This window comes from Artemia sp. Qi Xiang Cuo, chromosome 10 (genome assembly GCF_049724085.1).
Source record: "Artemia sp. Qi Xiang Cuo chromosome 10, ASM4972408v1, whole genome shotgun sequence".
In the NCBI taxonomy this organism is placed as follows: domain Eukaryota; kingdom Metazoa; phylum Arthropoda; class Branchiopoda; order Anostraca; family Artemiidae; genus Artemia; species Artemia sp. Qi Xiang Cuo.
In genome coordinates, this window is record NC_142803.1 from 47,122,350 (window position 1) to 47,140,312 (window position 17,963).

The 17,963-nt window shown below is 35.6% G+C and overlaps 2 protein-coding genes across 5 annotated transcripts in view; both read right to left on the minus strand.

Annotated features, from left to right (window-relative positions):
• The window catches only part of Vps8 (vacuolar protein sorting 8), a 286,757-nt gene that overhangs the window by 106,282 nt on the left and 162,512 nt on the right, over positions 1 to 17,963 (minus strand). The window lies entirely within an intron of this gene.
• The window catches only part of LOC148947831 (uncharacterized), a 33,708-nt gene continuing 19,928 nt past the window's right edge, over positions 4,184 to 17,963 (minus strand). Inside the window, exons 3-4 of the mRNA XM_089095750.1 lie at positions 13,046 to 13,244; positions 4,184 to 4,245 (exon numbers count right to left, since the gene is read on the minus strand). Of these exons, the coding sequence (XP_088951876.1) occupies positions 4,184 to 4,245; positions 13,046 to 13,244 (261 nt within the window). The remainder of the gene's footprint in view (positions 4,246 to 13,045; positions 13,245 to 17,963) is intronic.

Here is a 17,963-nt window from a genome sequence, read left to right on the forward strand (position 1 = left end):
AAGGTGAGCGTGATAGGGGGGTTAGTTGCCCTCAAATCACTTTCGACTAATAAAAAGGGCAATAGCCCTTTGAATTTCAAATCGAATGAGCCCTTTTTCAAGTTTCTAAGATAAAGATTTCAATAAAAACCTTATATCCCCCCAGGGCATAACTTATAACCTTTGCCCTGAAGAGTGTAGGGGGAGTGTCCTGCTCAAAGGTATTATTTCTAGAACTTTCAACTGCGTGGAACAAAATGGCAATCTAAAAACTTTGATTGGATGTGTTTGGGGAAATGGTGGGCGTGGAAGGGGTGTTAGTTGCCTTCCAATCACTTTCGACCATTAAAAAGGGAACTAGCCATTCCAATTTCCAATCGAATGAGCTCTTTTTGAGCTTCGACGACAACACTTTCTATAAAAACCTTATATGCCCTCAGGGCATAGGTTACAACCCTTGCCCTGAGGGCTGTGAGGGAGTGTCCTCCTAAAAAACATAATTTCTATCTGGAAATCAACTACACTGAACAAAATGGCTATCTCAAAATTTTGATTGGATGTGCTTCAGGAAATGGTGGGCGTGGAAGGGGTGTTAGCTGCTTTCGATCACTTTCGACTATTCAAAAGGGCACAAGCCACTCCAATTTCCAATTTAATGAGCCCTTTCCGAAGTTTCAACAACAAATTCTTCGATACGAAGTTCCCTGCTCTAAAAGATAAAAATAATATATAATACATTGTGCCAACATCGTTCTTATATGCCCCCAGGGCATAACTTAAGACCCTTGTCCTCAGGGCTGTGGGGGACTGTCCTGCTCAAAAACATAATTTCTATCTGGAAACCAACAACGCTGAACGAAATGGGTATCTCCAATTTTGATTCAATGTCTTTGGGGAAATGGTGGGCGTGGAAGGGGTGTTAGTTGTCTTCCAGTCACTTTCGACTATTAAAAAGGGCACTAGCCGTTCCAATTTCCAATCAAATGAGCCCTTTCTCAAGTTTCTACGACAACTTCTTCGACACGAAGCACCCTGGTATGGAAAAAGAAAACAAAAAAATAAATAATACATTGTGCCAACATCGTTCTTTACTTAGGCAACGCTATTGCCCTGCCTATGAAACTCATTTACCACACTATCAGCACTTGGAGCCCTATTATTCTTTAATTCTTTTAGTACTGTCGTTAATTCTTCCTCACAAAACAAATCTTCCTTCACATCCAAGGTATCACAGATTTTTTCATTTTCCTCTGTATCTTTTCCTGCAACTCTATCTCAGTTTAGCAAATTCTCAAAATGTACTGCCCATCTCTCTTTGACTCTTTTCTTATCACTAATTGTGGCCCCGTTCTTATTTTAACTGGGACAAATCTGGACTGACTACTCCCTCTCAATTTATTAACATGCCAGTACAATATTTTACTATTATGCCGTCTAGCTGCATCTTCCAGATCCTCGGCAATTTTATCCATAGCCTCCACTTCACACCTCCTTAGTTCAAATTTTAATTCTTTCTACACTTTCTTTACATACCTTTTGTTTTCATATGATCTATCAATCAGATAATTCTTTTACAAGTCACTTCTCCTTTCTATTAAACATAAAGCTTTTTCACTAATATTCTTAGCTGCAGTCCTAGCTTTCTTCCCTATGACACCTTCAGCAACCTCACAAATTATTTTTCTAAAATTATTCCAACCACCTTCCACATTGTCAAATTTTAAACTCTGAAGTTTAGTATTCAACTGTTCCTGGAAATTTTCTCTCAAATTCTCCTCCTGGAGTCTACCAGCATCATAGCTTCCCGAGAGGTAGTTACCCTTCCGAAATTTCAGCTATAGATTAAAAATAGACACTACTTTATGGTGGTCTTTACTTTTAACATCAATAACAGCACTCCTGTATACCCTAGAATCTTGTATTGATCCTGCCAGTCTTCGGTTCATGAGCGCCCATAAGCTGAATTCCAGGGGGGGGGGCAAACCTCGTCTAATTGGCACTTTTAATGCTATATAATAGAAATCTCAGAACAAAAATATAAAAATAAGGCAGAATCATTCAGCCAGGGGGGGCGACAGCCCCCCTGCCCCCCATATGGGCGCCCATGCTTCGGTTTACTAACATAATCAGTAAGGTTTGCTGTCTTATCACCAGGGGAATACCATGTTAACTCATGAGCAATTTTATGACGAAACATCGTATTGGTCATAACTAGATAGTTATACATACAAAATTGCAAAAGTCTGTGTCCATTACTGTTTTCTTTTCCGACGCCAAATTTACCTAGGCTAGGATACCATCTATCCCTATTTCTACCGACATAGGCGTTATATACCCTGTCTATTTTCTCTTGTAACTGTAAGTAAAGTTCATCTGAGTCACTAGTATCTCCGTCAGTCGGTTCTAGAGGGGCATATACTACTATAACTGATACCCTGAACTTTTTAGTGATAAAATGAGCAATTAGTGTTCTATTATTAATACCTTCCCAGCCTAAACAAGACTTAGCAGCTTCCTTATTCATCATGAGCCCTACTCCCTGTCTATGTACACCATCCTTTCTGCCTGAGTAAACAAATTCTATATCATCTAATTTCATGCTTCCTACCCCTGGGATATGAGTTTCTGAAACTCCTAATAAGTCCAGTTCAAATCGTCTGAATTCGCCAGTCAAAATGTCGATACGATAGTAATTTTTCAACGTCGTAGCATTCCAAGTTCCAATTCTCATGCTCTTTAATTCTTTTAAATTATTTTTGCCTCGGAGAAAAGCAATGATTTCGGATACCAGTGCAGGACAGGGATCATATATCTTCTCAATTCTACACCGAAAAGGACAGGACACCGGACAGCAAGAAGTCCCTGGGGCCTTAAGTATGAATGGAGGTTTTGTGCGATCTTGGGCCCATCCTGGTGACAGCATCATTTTCAACACTTGGCAATGCTCTTCTATCAACAAGAGTCGAAATCTGCACAGACAATCTCAAGCCTATTACCTTCGACTCATTATATATTCATGCCTACAAATATTATGCTACTACGGGGAGACAGCCCATAGTAGATAAAATTAGCTAAGAAGAGGTTTTTCAGCCTGAAAACGCTCGGCAAAACAGACAAACCCTAGAAGAATTACCCATTAATCAGAATCCATTGCGTATGCTGTGTCGTTTACTAGGCTATAGTTCCCTCGAGGGGCGCCAGTCCTCAAGTGGGTATAGTTGACTTCAAGGTCCCCAGTGTTGCACGATACCCCCAAAGGATCGAGGTAGCCCTTTGCAGCGGCCGTTGTGCATAGATCTGGATATTACGCCCTGCCACACTTGTCCTCTTATAGAGGATCCTCCCGCGATGGTGTTCTGCACCACCATGCAATTTAACCCATCACCGGGTGAAGGTTTGTAACTCATGGGACATGCAGACATTCCTAGCTACGTTTCTAACTTTCTTCCCTAAGACACCACCAGCGACTTCAAAAAGTATTTTCTTAAAATTATTCCATCCGTTTTCTACATTGTCAAATCTAAAACTGTCCGATTTAGTATTCAACCAATCCTAGAGAGTTTCTCTCAGATTCTCATCCTGGTCTCTACCAACTTAACAACTTTCCGGAAGGTGGTTACCCTTCTGAAATTTCAGCTCAAGATTAACCCTAGACACTACTAGATGATGATCTTTACTTTTAGCATCAATAACAGCACTCCTATATACCCTAGTATCTTGTATTAATCCTGCCAGTCTTGGATTTACAATAAAATAATCAATAAGGTTATGCTTACAACATTTCAGTAGTCTCTAACCACTACTGTTTTCTTTTCTTACACCAAATTTACCTAGGCTAGGATACTATCCCTCCCCATTTCTACCGACCAGGGAATTAAAATTTAAAAATAAAAATATCCTATTTCTACCAGGGAACCTGTGATTCATCTGAGTCACTAATATAATACTATGACCCTGCATTTGTTAGTCATAAATTGAACCACTAGCGTTCTACTGTCTAGACCTTCCCAACCTAAACAAGACTTAGCAGCTTCTTATTCATTATGAGTTCTTCTCCCTGCCTATGCACTCCATCCTTCCGGCCCAAATAGATAAATTCTATATCACCTAATTTCATATTAGTTCAATTCCCAGAAGAATCATCCATTAACCAGAAGTCAGCGCAAATACTGTGTCAATTACTAGGCTATAATTTCCTCAAGATTCACCACTTCTCAAGGTCATCCTGCATCGCTAATGATCCAAATCTAATGTGGAGATCAAGAGCTTGAAGATAAATTCAGAGAACTCCGAAATAGAGAACTCCGAATTCGACTCCAAAATCCAAAATACGGTCTGTTATTTTACCTTTGTTGTAATATGTATAGAAAACTTTCTGTCCGAATTAAACGACCTTATAGAAGTGGGCCAATTATCCTGCGTAATTCCGTACCAATGAAGAAAGGAATCCGAAAGGGTCCTATTTCGTCACAGCAACTTGCTAGGTGTTGTATGTCTTCTAACCGCATGTGTCTTTGCTCTTTATTTTTATTTTTAACGCGCTCTAATTATCGTTTTCACATATCTACTAACCGCCCGTGTCTTTGCTCTTCATTTTCATTTTTGATACGTGTTTGGATTTTGATTACTTCAAACAATTTAGCAATGCCCTTTGCAATAGCTGTCCGTATTGGTGTTGTGGCAATTACTGGTCCAGGTTGTCAAATTTCACATCTTATCACGTTTGATAGTTCAGGTGTTCATTCCAAAGAATCATCATTTATAGTAACTGCAACTGCAAATTTTCTTTTTTCGGGTCTTCCAACTGACATTATGTTATATAAATAACTGTTGCGTTGGAAACTCCACAATCTTGTTTATACTATGCATGACATCATATTAGAAAATGCTTATTTGATGTCATAAAAAAGGCTTATATGATGTACTAACATAGTACATGACGTTATTTGCAAAAAAAAAAAAAAAAATTAAGGCTCCTAACGAATTTTCTCAGACTTCTGACCTATCTACATCTTTTTTTATCCGGGAATATACCTAGCTACCAATTTTTCCAAAAAAATATGGAGCTGTTTTCGAGAACATGCAAACCTACATACGTATATACACAATTATTGCTTACTTATAAGGATATATATATATATATATATATATATATATATATATATATATATATATATATATATATATATATATATATATATATATATATATATATATATATATATATATATATATATATATATATATATATATATATATATATATATATATATATATATATATATATATATATATATATATAATATATATATATAATCAACAGATTCGAACCCGGCTGTACAATACCTTGGCCATACCCCGTTTTTAATAGCAATGTTTCCATTTTGGATTTTTTTTTTTTTTTACGAAACTGATAAGACAGCTGCGTTAATACGTCTGTATCCCATGGATTCGGCGTTACCGACCCCATTGCAGCTCTCACTAAGCGTCGGACAGAATTCTTAAAATCAGTCAGGACCAATAACCCTGCTAATGCGATTCGTCCTTAAGTATCTTCGTGTAAGTATATAGTATCTAAGTTTTTGTTCTTTTCTTTGTTTCTTTTTTAACTTTATTTATTTACTCCATTTGTGGTCTTCTACTATGGGAATGGGGAATAAATTGTCTATCTATCTATCTGTAATCTTCATCAAAACTGCACTGCTTTTTAGAGGAGCTCAACAAGATAGTTCAGGGACTCCCCCCTCCGATTTACGCCACTGGAAATAACAGGCAATTGCAACATTGTACAAAGGCTCAGTTCAAAACTATTGATCATTTCAACGTATTGTTTGTAGATCTACGGTTAAAAATTGAAATAAAAGAACCACATCGAGTGGTTTGGTGATAGAACCTTAAAGTCTAAAGTTATTTATTGTCTTAAACGCAATAATCGGGTGGTTGAAAACAGCAAAAGTATAAAACAAGCTTTGCTATACGAGCCTAGGTTCGAACGTTGGAAAAAATATCTTTTTAGAATACATTTTCTCTCTAAAGTATTCATTCAATTCTAATAATCAAGTCTCCTAAAAATTTAGCCAAAGAATAAAACAATTATGATGAGAAGCTCCATTTCTTTGCAGCATTGCGGCAGAAATATTGCATTAATAATAACTTGAATTACCATAAGGTATATAGACTACTCAGGTTAAATTCTTTTAATATACTTCAGGTTTTTTAAAAGCTGTATATATTTCCTATGGGATAATGTTTCATACATAATTGTCTTTTTTATTTACAACTCCTTAAAGATACCAAGAATAACATATCCTATGGACTCTTTATATTGCAAATTTCAGATTTTTTTGTAACAGAAATTTTTAGAGAAATGTGAAACTAAACCCATATTGACCGCCCTATTTTAGCTAAAACTCATTTTGACCAATATTTTTATAACCTAACATGGGAGAGGATGTTTTCCAGTCTGAAGAAATTTATATTTTTAAACCGAAAAAACTAACAAAATTTCATTTAAAAAAAAACAGTTTTTCTGATTAAAGTGGAGAGCGAAATAACTAGTAGAGTCTTGAAAAACTAGTGCATTACTAAAAGCCAAGCTTTCTTCAGTTTTTAGAGGAATAAAATTGTATGATAAAATTTTGTTGATTATATAGCCGGTAAAAGACTATTTAGAGCTTTATGAATTAGTCTTTTACTTTATCCCGGCCACTTAAGGATTTCTTATTCTTTTTAATCCTGTTATTTTGCGTCGGGCTTGTGTTTTCAGCAAAACACAAGTTTTCCAGAATTTTCCAAATATAGGGAAATATCCCAAGTCCGTTTATTTGAAACAGTTCTCAAAATATATTGTATAAACTGCGAAGTAGTAATTTTTGTTCGTTTTAAGTTTTAAGTTTGCTCTTTATTTTCGTCACATTTTTTAAAAAAATTAATAATGTTACAGATTCAACAATGTCTTTGAGAGTCTCTAATTCTGGAATTTTTTGGAGCCCCTACAATCTTGAAGAAATGGATTGTTTTCTGATAAGCAAAGAGGATGTGTATGGCCACACACCGGGCCAACAACGAAGATATATGGTCCAGTGAACATTTAATGAACCTTTTCCGACAACTTGTAACAGTAACTGATAGAAGGCTATAGTCCCCTCTTCTTTTCTACTCTGATAAATCCATTATTACCGTTTGGCCTCATATAGAAACAGATGGGAAGATAAAGCAGAGAAATGCAACAATGAAGCTCACAACTACCAGATAGAGAGAAAGTAGAAATATATCCTTAACTTTTAACCAGGGTTTAAACACCAGAGTTTTTCTTCGGACATGAAACGGCTCACACACAAGGTCACAGAAAGAGCACAAAGCTATTGATATCAAATTGGTGAGTTGCAACCGTTGAAACGTTACGAGAAAATGATACTAAATAATAAAACGAAGACTTTGTAAGAGAATATATGCATTAATTTCTTTTTTTTTAGAAAAATTCTAAGAAATGAACTCAAATTTGCATCACGCTTTGATTTTACGAGCGAGTTTTTCAAATTTGTTTTAATTCTAAAACTGATACATTCTTAACTGCCTAGTAAAAATTTTGTAACGCAGCTAGTGAACTATTTTGCTTTAAATATATAAATAAAAAGAAAGATGGAATTTAAAATTCTAACGAGGCATAACTCTAGCGTTACCTTAGCAAAAGGCCATTTGCCTCCTATGCATTATTTTTATTTATTTATTATTTCCTTCACTACTTCATACGGAAGACATGGCCTGAAAAATTTGTGAGGAGGCTCATTTGAATTGAAACTAAAAATTATAGTGCCCTTTTGAAGAGTTGAAAGTAATTTGAGGGTCAAAAAAGCCATGCCCATTGTTGCTGTCCAGTCCCCTTATCCCTCCCCTTGATATCCGATGATATCTTGAGATCCCCAATTTGTTCAAAGTTGTCAAACAATCCAATAAATATGCTTCCAGGGATTACAAGTACTCGAAAACTCTGGAGTAACGTCCATAAATTATGCAAATTGTCAGTTGTTTACATATAAAATTTACAGTAGAAAATGGGTGCATGTTTAATTTTGGATATTCAGCTGGCTCAAAATTTAAAAAAATTTATAGTAGAAAATGGGTGCATGTTTGATCTTAGATATCAATCTGGCTCAAAATTTTATAAATCTATAGTAGAAAGTGGGTGCATTTTTGATCTAAGATATCCAGATGGCTCAAAATTTTTATAAAATCTATAGTAGAAAATGGGTCCATGTTTGATCTTGGATATTCAGCTGGCTCAAAATTTTATAAAATTTATAGTAGAAAATGGATGCATATTTGATCTTAGATATCCAGTTGGCTCAAAATTTTATAAAATTTATAGTAGAAAATGGGTGCATGTTTGATCTTAGATATCAAGCTGGCTCAAAATTTTATAAATTTATAGTAGAAAGTGGGTGCATGTTTGATCTTAGATATCCAGCTGGCTCAAAATTTTCAAGAGTTTTTTTTTCAAGGTTGAGACAAAATCACAATTTTTGGAGAGGGAAGGCGTCGAGAGGTCTGAAAATGAGCCAAAACCGCTCTGTCCCTGATCACCAGTCGCAGCTCTTTGGGTCAAAAGGAACCTAACATTCAAGAACAATATGAATTTATGGGTACAAGCCCCCATCATAATTGTGCCACGAAAATTGCCCAAAAATCTCTTTTTCCATTGCCTTGAAACTATCGAGGGTTGTTGTCAATTGTTTAAATATAAAATTTATAGTAGAAAATGGGTGCATGTTTGATCTTAGATATTGAGCTGGCTAAAAATTTTATAAAAATTTATAGTAGAAAATGGGTGCATGTTTGATCTTAAATATCCAGTTGGTTCAAAATTTTACAAAATTTATAGTAGAAAATGGGTGCATGTTTGATCTTAGATATCCAGCTGGCTCAAAATTTTCAAGAGTTTTTTTTAAGGTTGTGAGAAAATCCTAATTTTTTTGGAGAGGGAAGGCGTTGAGAGGTCTGAAAATGAGCCAAAACCACTCTGTCCCTGATAACCAGTCACAGCTCTTTGGGTCAAAAGGAACCTAGCATTCAAAAACAATATCATGGGTACCAGCCCACCATCAAAATTGTGCCACGAAAATTGACCAACAATCTCTTTTCAATTGCCTTGAAACTATCGAGGGTTGTTGCCTTGACCACGGGGGTTAAAAATTTGGGTTTGAAGGAAGAAATTCTTACGGGCCTAGAAGTGGACCAAAATCATGTGGCCACCCAAAAATGTGGCCCAAGACGGGGTAAAAAATTTTTTCCTGGGTGGCTTGAAACTTAATCTTTAACTCCCTGGGCCAAAGGTATCTAATATATAGTTTTTTTTTATTATTTAAGGCCATAGGCCTCCAAACATTAGGGCCGCAAAAAGCGGCATTTTTTTCATTTGGCTTTAAAAAATCCCTTTTCTTTTATTGGAGCTTCTTTCTTTCCTGATTTCCTCAACAAATATTCTTAAGTTCTAAGGCCAAGCGGAGCCCAATTCACAAGAAAAGCGAAAAACGTTGCCCCCCTCCCAAACCCAAAAGGACTCCATTTTTGGGCGGCCCAAGACTCCGAACAAAAATTCTATTTATTATATATCAAAGACCCTTAGGACCAGGGACTGACAGTTTTAAGCTTTTATCTTATCAAGAAAAAGAGTTAATCTTAAAGCCTTTGCTTGTGCCCAATTTTCAGCTAAGCCAAATATTTTTCTCTCTTTTTTTTAAGTTGAGTTTTCATTGGCTTTAAGATTTTAGGAAACAAGTTTTGAGCCAATTAAAAAAATCTTTTTACCCATTTTTAGACAGCGAATGCCCCCCCCCCCCAAAAAAAAAATCTAGGCATTTTGTTTGTACTTTAGGGTCCATTTAGCCAGAGAATCGCGGCTTTATATTTCAAGCAGTTGGTAAGAAAAGCTTGTTGATTCTCTTCAGGGCTCCATTTTCAGCTGAACAATCTTTTTCCTTTTTGTCTGAACTGAGGTCCCAAACACTTTCAAACATATGTTTAAAGCCAAAAACAAAATGTTTTCTGTCCTTAATTTTTAGAGGCCTGTGCTCCCAGCGGAATTTTTTGTGCATGAGGGATTCCTTGGCTCAGAAAAATACGGGTACAAATTTCAACGTGCTAGAAGAAAAAACGTTACATTTTTCTCTTTTTCCTTGTTCAATGAAATCCTCTTCGTCTAAGGCTTTAAGGGTATAGGTTTTGAGCAAATCAGAATTTTTATTTGCCCCTTTCTAGGCATATTTTTGGGAGGAACCCAAAATACGAAGGGCATTGAGATAAATCTTTCATGGAATGTTGAGGGGAGTGTTTTACTAAATCATAACATGCTATGTGTATATGGGTTGTCAAAAGGGCGTAACTTAGGAGTGACCAATATATTAATCTGAAACTTTTAGGAAATGATAAGCGAGATGACCAATAGGCAATATTTGCATTCTACCACTACTACTACAACTACCACCACTATTACTACTACCACACTATTCCGTTTAAAATATTGAGGGGAAATTTGAATTGAATCAAAAGACGCTATGCGCATGTTGATTGTCAAAAAGAGCGTATCTTAAGAACTGGTTTGTGCATTAAGTTGGAACTTTCAGAGAATGCTTAAAAGGGAATATCATCTGACCAAAAGGCAGTATGTGCACGCTACTACTAATACTACTATTACTGTGTCATTTACTACTACTACTGCAGCTACTGCTTCCACTACTACTTTTATTGCAACTACGTGTAAGGTTAAGAGCATTGAAATGAAAATTTCAAGAAGTATATGAACATACAATTTATCAAAAGGACATATCAGCAATGTCATAGAAATGGCTAATTGTACTTAAAATAATCCAGGACTTGATGAGAGGGATGTTCTACTGACCAAAAGGCAATACGGTAATACTACTGCTGCTAGTACTACTACCACTATTACTATTACTACTACTACAAGTAATACCAATACTACTACTCTGACTATTATTAAAACTATTTTTAAGGGTACGAAGGTAAAATTTTCAACGAGCTTAGAGGGGGTAAAGTGAACTGAATCAAAGCACGCTGTGTGTATGCAGGTTGTCGAAAGGGCATAACAGCAATATCTTAGGAATAGTTTGGTATGTGAAATTGAAACTAACTGTAGTAAGGGATATTGAACTAACCAAAAAGAAAATATTTGCAACCTAATGCTACTGCTTCTACTCAGACCACTACTGCTACTATTATAACTACTTCTACTACTACTACTGCCACTAAGGCTAAGGCTGCTACTACTACTGCTGCTATTAAAACTAAGGGTATTGAGGCAAAAAATCTAGGATATATTGAAACTGTATGGAACTAAATCAAAACAAATTATACCCACACAGGTTCTCAAGAGGAAATATCAGGAATATTCCAGGAACAATAGATGGTATTAAGATGGGGTTTATTAGATGGGGTTAAGGCTTCAGCGTGGGTTCAAGGGGCTGTTGAAGAAACACACAGGTGATATGTGCATACTGCTACAAATACTACTACAATTATTGCTACTACGGAAGCTAAGAGTATTAAAGTGAAGCTTTCAAGGAATATTTAGGCAGATGTTAAACTAAATTAAAACAAACCATGAGCATGTGGATTTTCTAAAAAATGAATGAGCAGTATCTCAAGAACAACTTACATTATTAATTTAGACCTTTAAGAGTACATTGTGGCGGATTTTGGACTAGCCAGAAGGCACTATGTGTATACTATTAATGCTACCGCTACAGTTACTGTAACTATTGACGCTAAGGGTATTAAGGATAAACTTTTAGGAATCGTTTAGAGGACGTTCCAATTAAACCAAAAAAAAAAAAAAACTATATGCATGCAGGTTTTCAAAAGGGTATATAAGTAATATCATAGGTTGTGCCGCCATATAATAGCTAGAAATATCATTGAAACTTTTAAAGGAGCTATTCAATTCAAGACTAAAAGTTCTAGTGCCCTTTTTTAAAAGTAAAAAGAGACTTAAAGTTTAAGTTTAATAAAAGTTTAAAACGATTGTAAATGCATCCAAGTTTTTAAAGAGCATAGATAAAAATTTTGGGAATGGTATTAAGTTTTATTTTAGAGGTCAACTTGAGGAGGCTTAAATTTAAATTAAACAATATTATTTGTGCCAGGATTAAAAATTGTTGAAAAAGTTTCTCTAACATACAAATAGTAAGCCAAACTTTGAATTCTTGTAGAAAAAAGAAACGAAAAGATATAAAATTTTATTTTTTCCCATGAAAAAGAATATATCAATAAAAAAGAACAGAAATTAATTTAAAACAAATTTCCACAAAACGAGTTTTTCAAAGGATTTTAAAGGGCTTCACTAAGCCAAAAATCAGCGGATATAAAATCAAATAACCTTCTAAGCACAAAACTACAACAAATCATCAAAAATAAATAAATTAAACTCAAAACGAACAGATATTACAATAAATAACCGATTGAAACTCAAAACGAGTCTAAATTTATATGAGTAGGGCTGACAACCCCCATGCGTAAAGAGCGACGAGGATATTGAGGAGGGGACCACCCGCCTCATATACGCAATGTTTAATGTTGCTCCTTACTTTCAGTTGACTTCTTTTATTTATTTAACAGATAGAAGACACACAACTATTCACTACAGGCAATGCTAAAGCGTTAGATCTGATAACAATCTTATTTTCTGATTAAGCGCTATAATCTGAGTAAGCTCTGCACATTCTGGAAAAATAAATTTGCCATCCTCAATGACGTTAAAGTAAGCTGAATAATTAATGCTTTTTCTTTTTAGAGAGAGAGAGAGAGAGAGAGAGAGAGAGAGAGAGAGAGAGAGAGAGAGAGAGAGAGAGAGAGAGAGAGAGAGAGAGAGAGAGAGAGAGAGAGAGAGAGAGAGAGAGAGAGAGAGAGAGATAGAGAGAGAGAGAGAGATAGAGAGAGAGAGAGAAAGAAAGACAGAGAAAGAGAGAGAGAGAGAGAGAAAGAGAGAGAGAGAAAGAGAGAAAGAGACACACTGTGTGAGAGAGAGAGAGAGCGCGAGAGAGAGAGAGACAAAAAGACTTACCAGTATGAAAACCTGTAACAACAAAACGGAACATGGATTTGATATCTGAAACACTTATTGATATTTTAATTGATAGATTCCTTCTAAAAATTTCTTCAAAGGCATCCATTTTTACTGTGGACGACGTTAAATACTTCCCACAAATCCTTCGCTCCATTTTGTGTTCGCTGTGGTTTGTTCCGGATATCTATAAAAATACTGAATAAGTATAACATATAAGGTGTTTACAATGAAAATAGGCTTAAACTGGTAATTCAAAGAATTATTGATCACAATCATAAATGCACACATCACACAAGCCATTTGCCATTGTCATAGCGTTCCATAGCAATGTACCATTGGTCATGGCGTACAAGCAATAGATCATTTAGCAAAATTTGCACAATTGTGTTTCTGTTCCTTCCCCGTCTAAAGATTGCAAATTGTATTTATTTATTTATTTTTTATTCTAAATGTAAAATGTATTAATTGTATAAATACATTTTAAATGTATTTATCTGAATGCATTTATTCAATCTTTGAAAAGAATTGCCTAGCTCTTAATAAATAAAGGGGATAATATCACAAACTATTTGCAGACAATCCCCTGTTCCCTCTGTTTAAACATATATATGTTGTAGGCTTAAATCTGGTCAATAGAACGTTCATAATATAACACAGATACATCAATCAAAGCTGAAATAATTGACATAGAATGCTCATTCTTATATAAAAGAATCGCCTTTAGTGCGAATTGCCAAGCAATTTTCATTTCGCCGCGCGAACAATTTTTTTCACAAGCAATTTTCTGTAGCGCTCTGTCAGAACTTAATTTTACTGTTTTTTTTAGTCTTTTTTGGCTGAAAAAACTGTATTCAACAGAAGGTAAAATATGATAAAAAAAAATTAGCAACAAGAAGCATAGTACATAAAATTGTAAAGCAGAAATTCACTCGAAAAATACTCTTATGGTACATTCCAAACGTATTTTATGCATCCAACACTACAACATTGCAATTATACTAGAAACGGAATACAGATTTAGAAGACTAAGCAAAAGATAAAGCGCCTATACTGTATGAAAGATGATACCAAAATTACATAAGGAAAACAAATAAAGAACCATGTTTTATTGACTACTACTACTACTACTAAAACTCACTGCAGCAGGCTTGGTTGTTGCCTGAGGCCAACCGACCTGCGCCCGCCGTTTCTCCATTCCAATCTACTCAAAGCTTCAATCTTTACCCCCTCCCATAAAGTTTCTATTCATTAAAGTCCTTCCTTATGGCCTCTTCCCACTCCAACCGGAGACAACCTGCTTTTCGATTGGCTCATGATGGATAACCAAAAAGCATAATCTTTGTTAATCTGTCATCCTTCATCCGTAAAACGTGTCCTAGCCATCTTAGCCATTCTTTCACTACAACCACAGAAAGTGGGATAAAACTGCATTTTTCGTACAACTTTTTCGTTTGACATACAACGGGTCAAACGGGTCAAAACGGGTGCCTAAAGCTATCCGTAGATAATTCTTCTGGAAAACATTTAACAAGTCTTCTATTGATTCCATTGATTAGCAACGATTAGTAAGCTCTCTAAACTGCCTTTTTATATGCTATTACATTTTGTCTTTTATTCTATTACTGTCTGTTTTCCTGTTGTTTTGGTTTCACTCAAAGTTTGTTAGTGTTTATCTTACACAAGTGTTATTCTTTTATTTGTTTTTAACTCTTTAATGAGTGTTTAACTTTTAATAGTGTTATTATTTTTTAAGGTCAGGGAATTCGATACTATGCATGAATAAATAAACGACAAAAGAACATCATTTTCTTGCTGTTGAGAAAACTGGGAAGTTGGAGTGTTCTATTCTTCTAGGGTAATCCTAGATATAAATAGTATATAGAAATTTAATGGTAAACCAATTGACTATTTGAAGGTCTTGCTTCACACTTTGGTTAACTGGGACACAATACCCAAACCATATGCAAATACAGGTTGTTGGATGTCTTTGAAAAGTTTGATATAAATCTAAAGAAAAGCGCTATTGAATAAAGTCAATGCTCGATCAGTCCACGTCCAAAGCTACAACTTCTTTCGAATGCAAAACTGGCAGGAATTAGTTCAATCACATATTTCACTTTGAAACAGATGGAATTCCTCACGTGCCCTAGTTTTTCGAACCATGGTTGCAAGTATGTCTATCATTCAGATATCCTCTGTGAAAAATAAAACCGTCTGCTAGTGCGAGTAGTTGATAAAAAAATTGTTAAAAATTTTTCTCAATTTCTAACCAAATTTCAAAATAGCGTGACATATCTCCTTCCGTTATATGGGCATGGGAGAAATTTTATTATTTTCATGGAGAATTCTCAATACATGGTTTCGGTAGCCTGCTAGTGGGGCAAAAGTGCCCCACGGGATTGTATGTTGCACACGTAGCTGATCAGTGACCTGTTCAGCACCTCTATCTAGAAAATCTGCCACCAGAAAATGGCTGGTTATATAATTTCACCCTCTTTTACATTTTATGAGTCTTTCGGGCTTTCACATCCTTTAAAGTAATACTCCATGTTTAGTTTTTTTTTTCTTTGTTCTTTGTAAATGTTTGTATCCTTTATCTTAACAAAGAAAATCCGGTACTGGTGCATTATATGCTATACAGCCCTACAGACTGTACAAGCAAACCAGACAAGGAGACCCGACAAACGGGTATTTGCTATCTAAATTGACTGCAAAGCGAGGTTTCTCATCGAGTCTACAATATTTAAACGAATTTTTTGGAGGGGAGGGTTTAGGGAGGAAGGTACCTAGCTTAGGTTACGTATTTAATACATGCTATGCTATACCCCCACCCCCTAATATGCGAATATATAACCCACAATTGTTTCTAAACTATTACATATTCATCCTGATTCATTTTATTTCATTAGCATTTACCAAACTTGACTTCTTCCGTGTATAGAATATAATGCACAAGTACCGAAAATCCAAAGGAAAATTTAAGCGTTTTGGTTTTCAATATTGTTTTACTTCCTGTGGAATGTTTGTGTTGTATACTTGTTTTTCTGAGATTTATCGAATTATTTGATTTATTAGGTAAGTAGTTATATGGACTTCAAAGCGACTGCAAATCCTCATAGGTTTTCTTCAGTACGAAAGCCTTTTTTTTATTTGTGATTGTTAAAAATAAAATTTGAACTTGAACTCAGGGTAGCATCCCGGTGCTCACCACTTTTCTTGATACAAACCAATGACACAGCGGACAATATATTTCAAACCCTCTCCACTACTTTGCTGACGGTACATGCAAGCGAATCTTCTGCATAAAACAAAGTGTTCCGATACCTGGATGGTCAATATCGACGCGTCCAAGACTAATGTAGAAATCTTGGCTTAATTTTTAAGGCTGAGGAACGAAATAGTTCACGCAATACGTCTTCTGTAGTTCTGTGAATATATTTTCCATTATACCAATCAAGGAGGACACACTTTGATAGGACCCTATCCTTCTGCTCTTGAGGAACGGGTGATATTCTGAGCACCATTCTGAGCACCTATTACCATTGAGCTCGGTCATTCCATTCATCAAGTCTTGCATTGGGCCTGTTGTCAAATATGGATATTTTTTTACATAGACCTCTAAAACCCTGCTGGCTCCACTCAAGAGGATCCAAAAAGGCCTTTAAGGGTAAATTGCAGCGCCCATCACGAAAAAATTTAAGTAAGAGGTTGCATATACCGGTTACGGTTTTCAACCTGTACTTCCAGTGCCCCATCTCCAAATAACAGATTACCTGCGTCTCAGAATCACAATTGGCCAATGTCATTACCGTTGCTTCACACATTCTAATCCTAGTTCGCAGACTTATTTTTTTATTCTTCCAAACCTTTTTAAGTGTAGAAAAACCACCACACCTTGGCTATTCTAATTTTTCTATCTTCACTGCATCCATCATCTTTACTAATAATACTATCCAGGTAATGGGGAAGGGCCAGATCCCGGACATCAGTCCCCTTAACTCTCCGTTATTTCTATTGTTTTCAGAACTTCATGGTAATTATAATTTAATTCACAAACCTCTCTAGTGTTTTAAATCACCCCCACCCAAAAACACAGTTCCTGCTTACATAATCTCTAATACTCACTAATTTTGGAAATTGAATCATACACAATAACATAGCTATGTTTCACTATTTTAGGATGTGCTCCACAAAAGAAAGTTATCAATACTTTTTTTTGGAAAGGTCAAAATTTTATCAAATATCCACTTTAAGAACAAAGTAGACACAAGTAAACAGGATTAGGACTTTCTTTAATTACATTAGCCTGCTATTTCTCATAAAACACTGCTGCGGTTAAGGTAGGAAATGAGGTTAGCAGCTGGTTTTGTATTAAATCAGGAGTTAAGCAGGGTTGTGTCCCGCTTTATATGATTATTTTGATCTTAGATTATTTTCATCTAACATCCTAGATGAAAGTGAGAGCGAAATGAATGAGGTTTTAGAGGTTTTGCGAGTTCAGGGTGCTAGAATAAGTTTGAAAATTAATGTTAAGAAGATTAAGTCATTAAGGCTAGGAATAAGTGAAGATGAAAAGGTGACGTTGGGTAATGAAAAGATCGATCAGGTGGGCAGCTTCACTTATTTTGGTAGTATTATTAGCCAAAATGAGGGGAGCAGTGAAGATGCTAAAAATAGAATAGCCAAGGCTCAGTGTGTTTTTTCCCAGTTGAAAAAAGTTTGTAAGAATAGGCAGATAAGTCTGCAAACCAAGATTAGAATATAAGAAGCTACAGTGATGACAGTGGTCAAATACCGCTCTGAAGCATGGACGCTCCGAAAAGCGGATGAAGATTTGCTAGATGTTTTCCAGAGAAATTGCTTAAGGATTGCTCTGGGTACCCGGCTGACTGACTGTATTTCA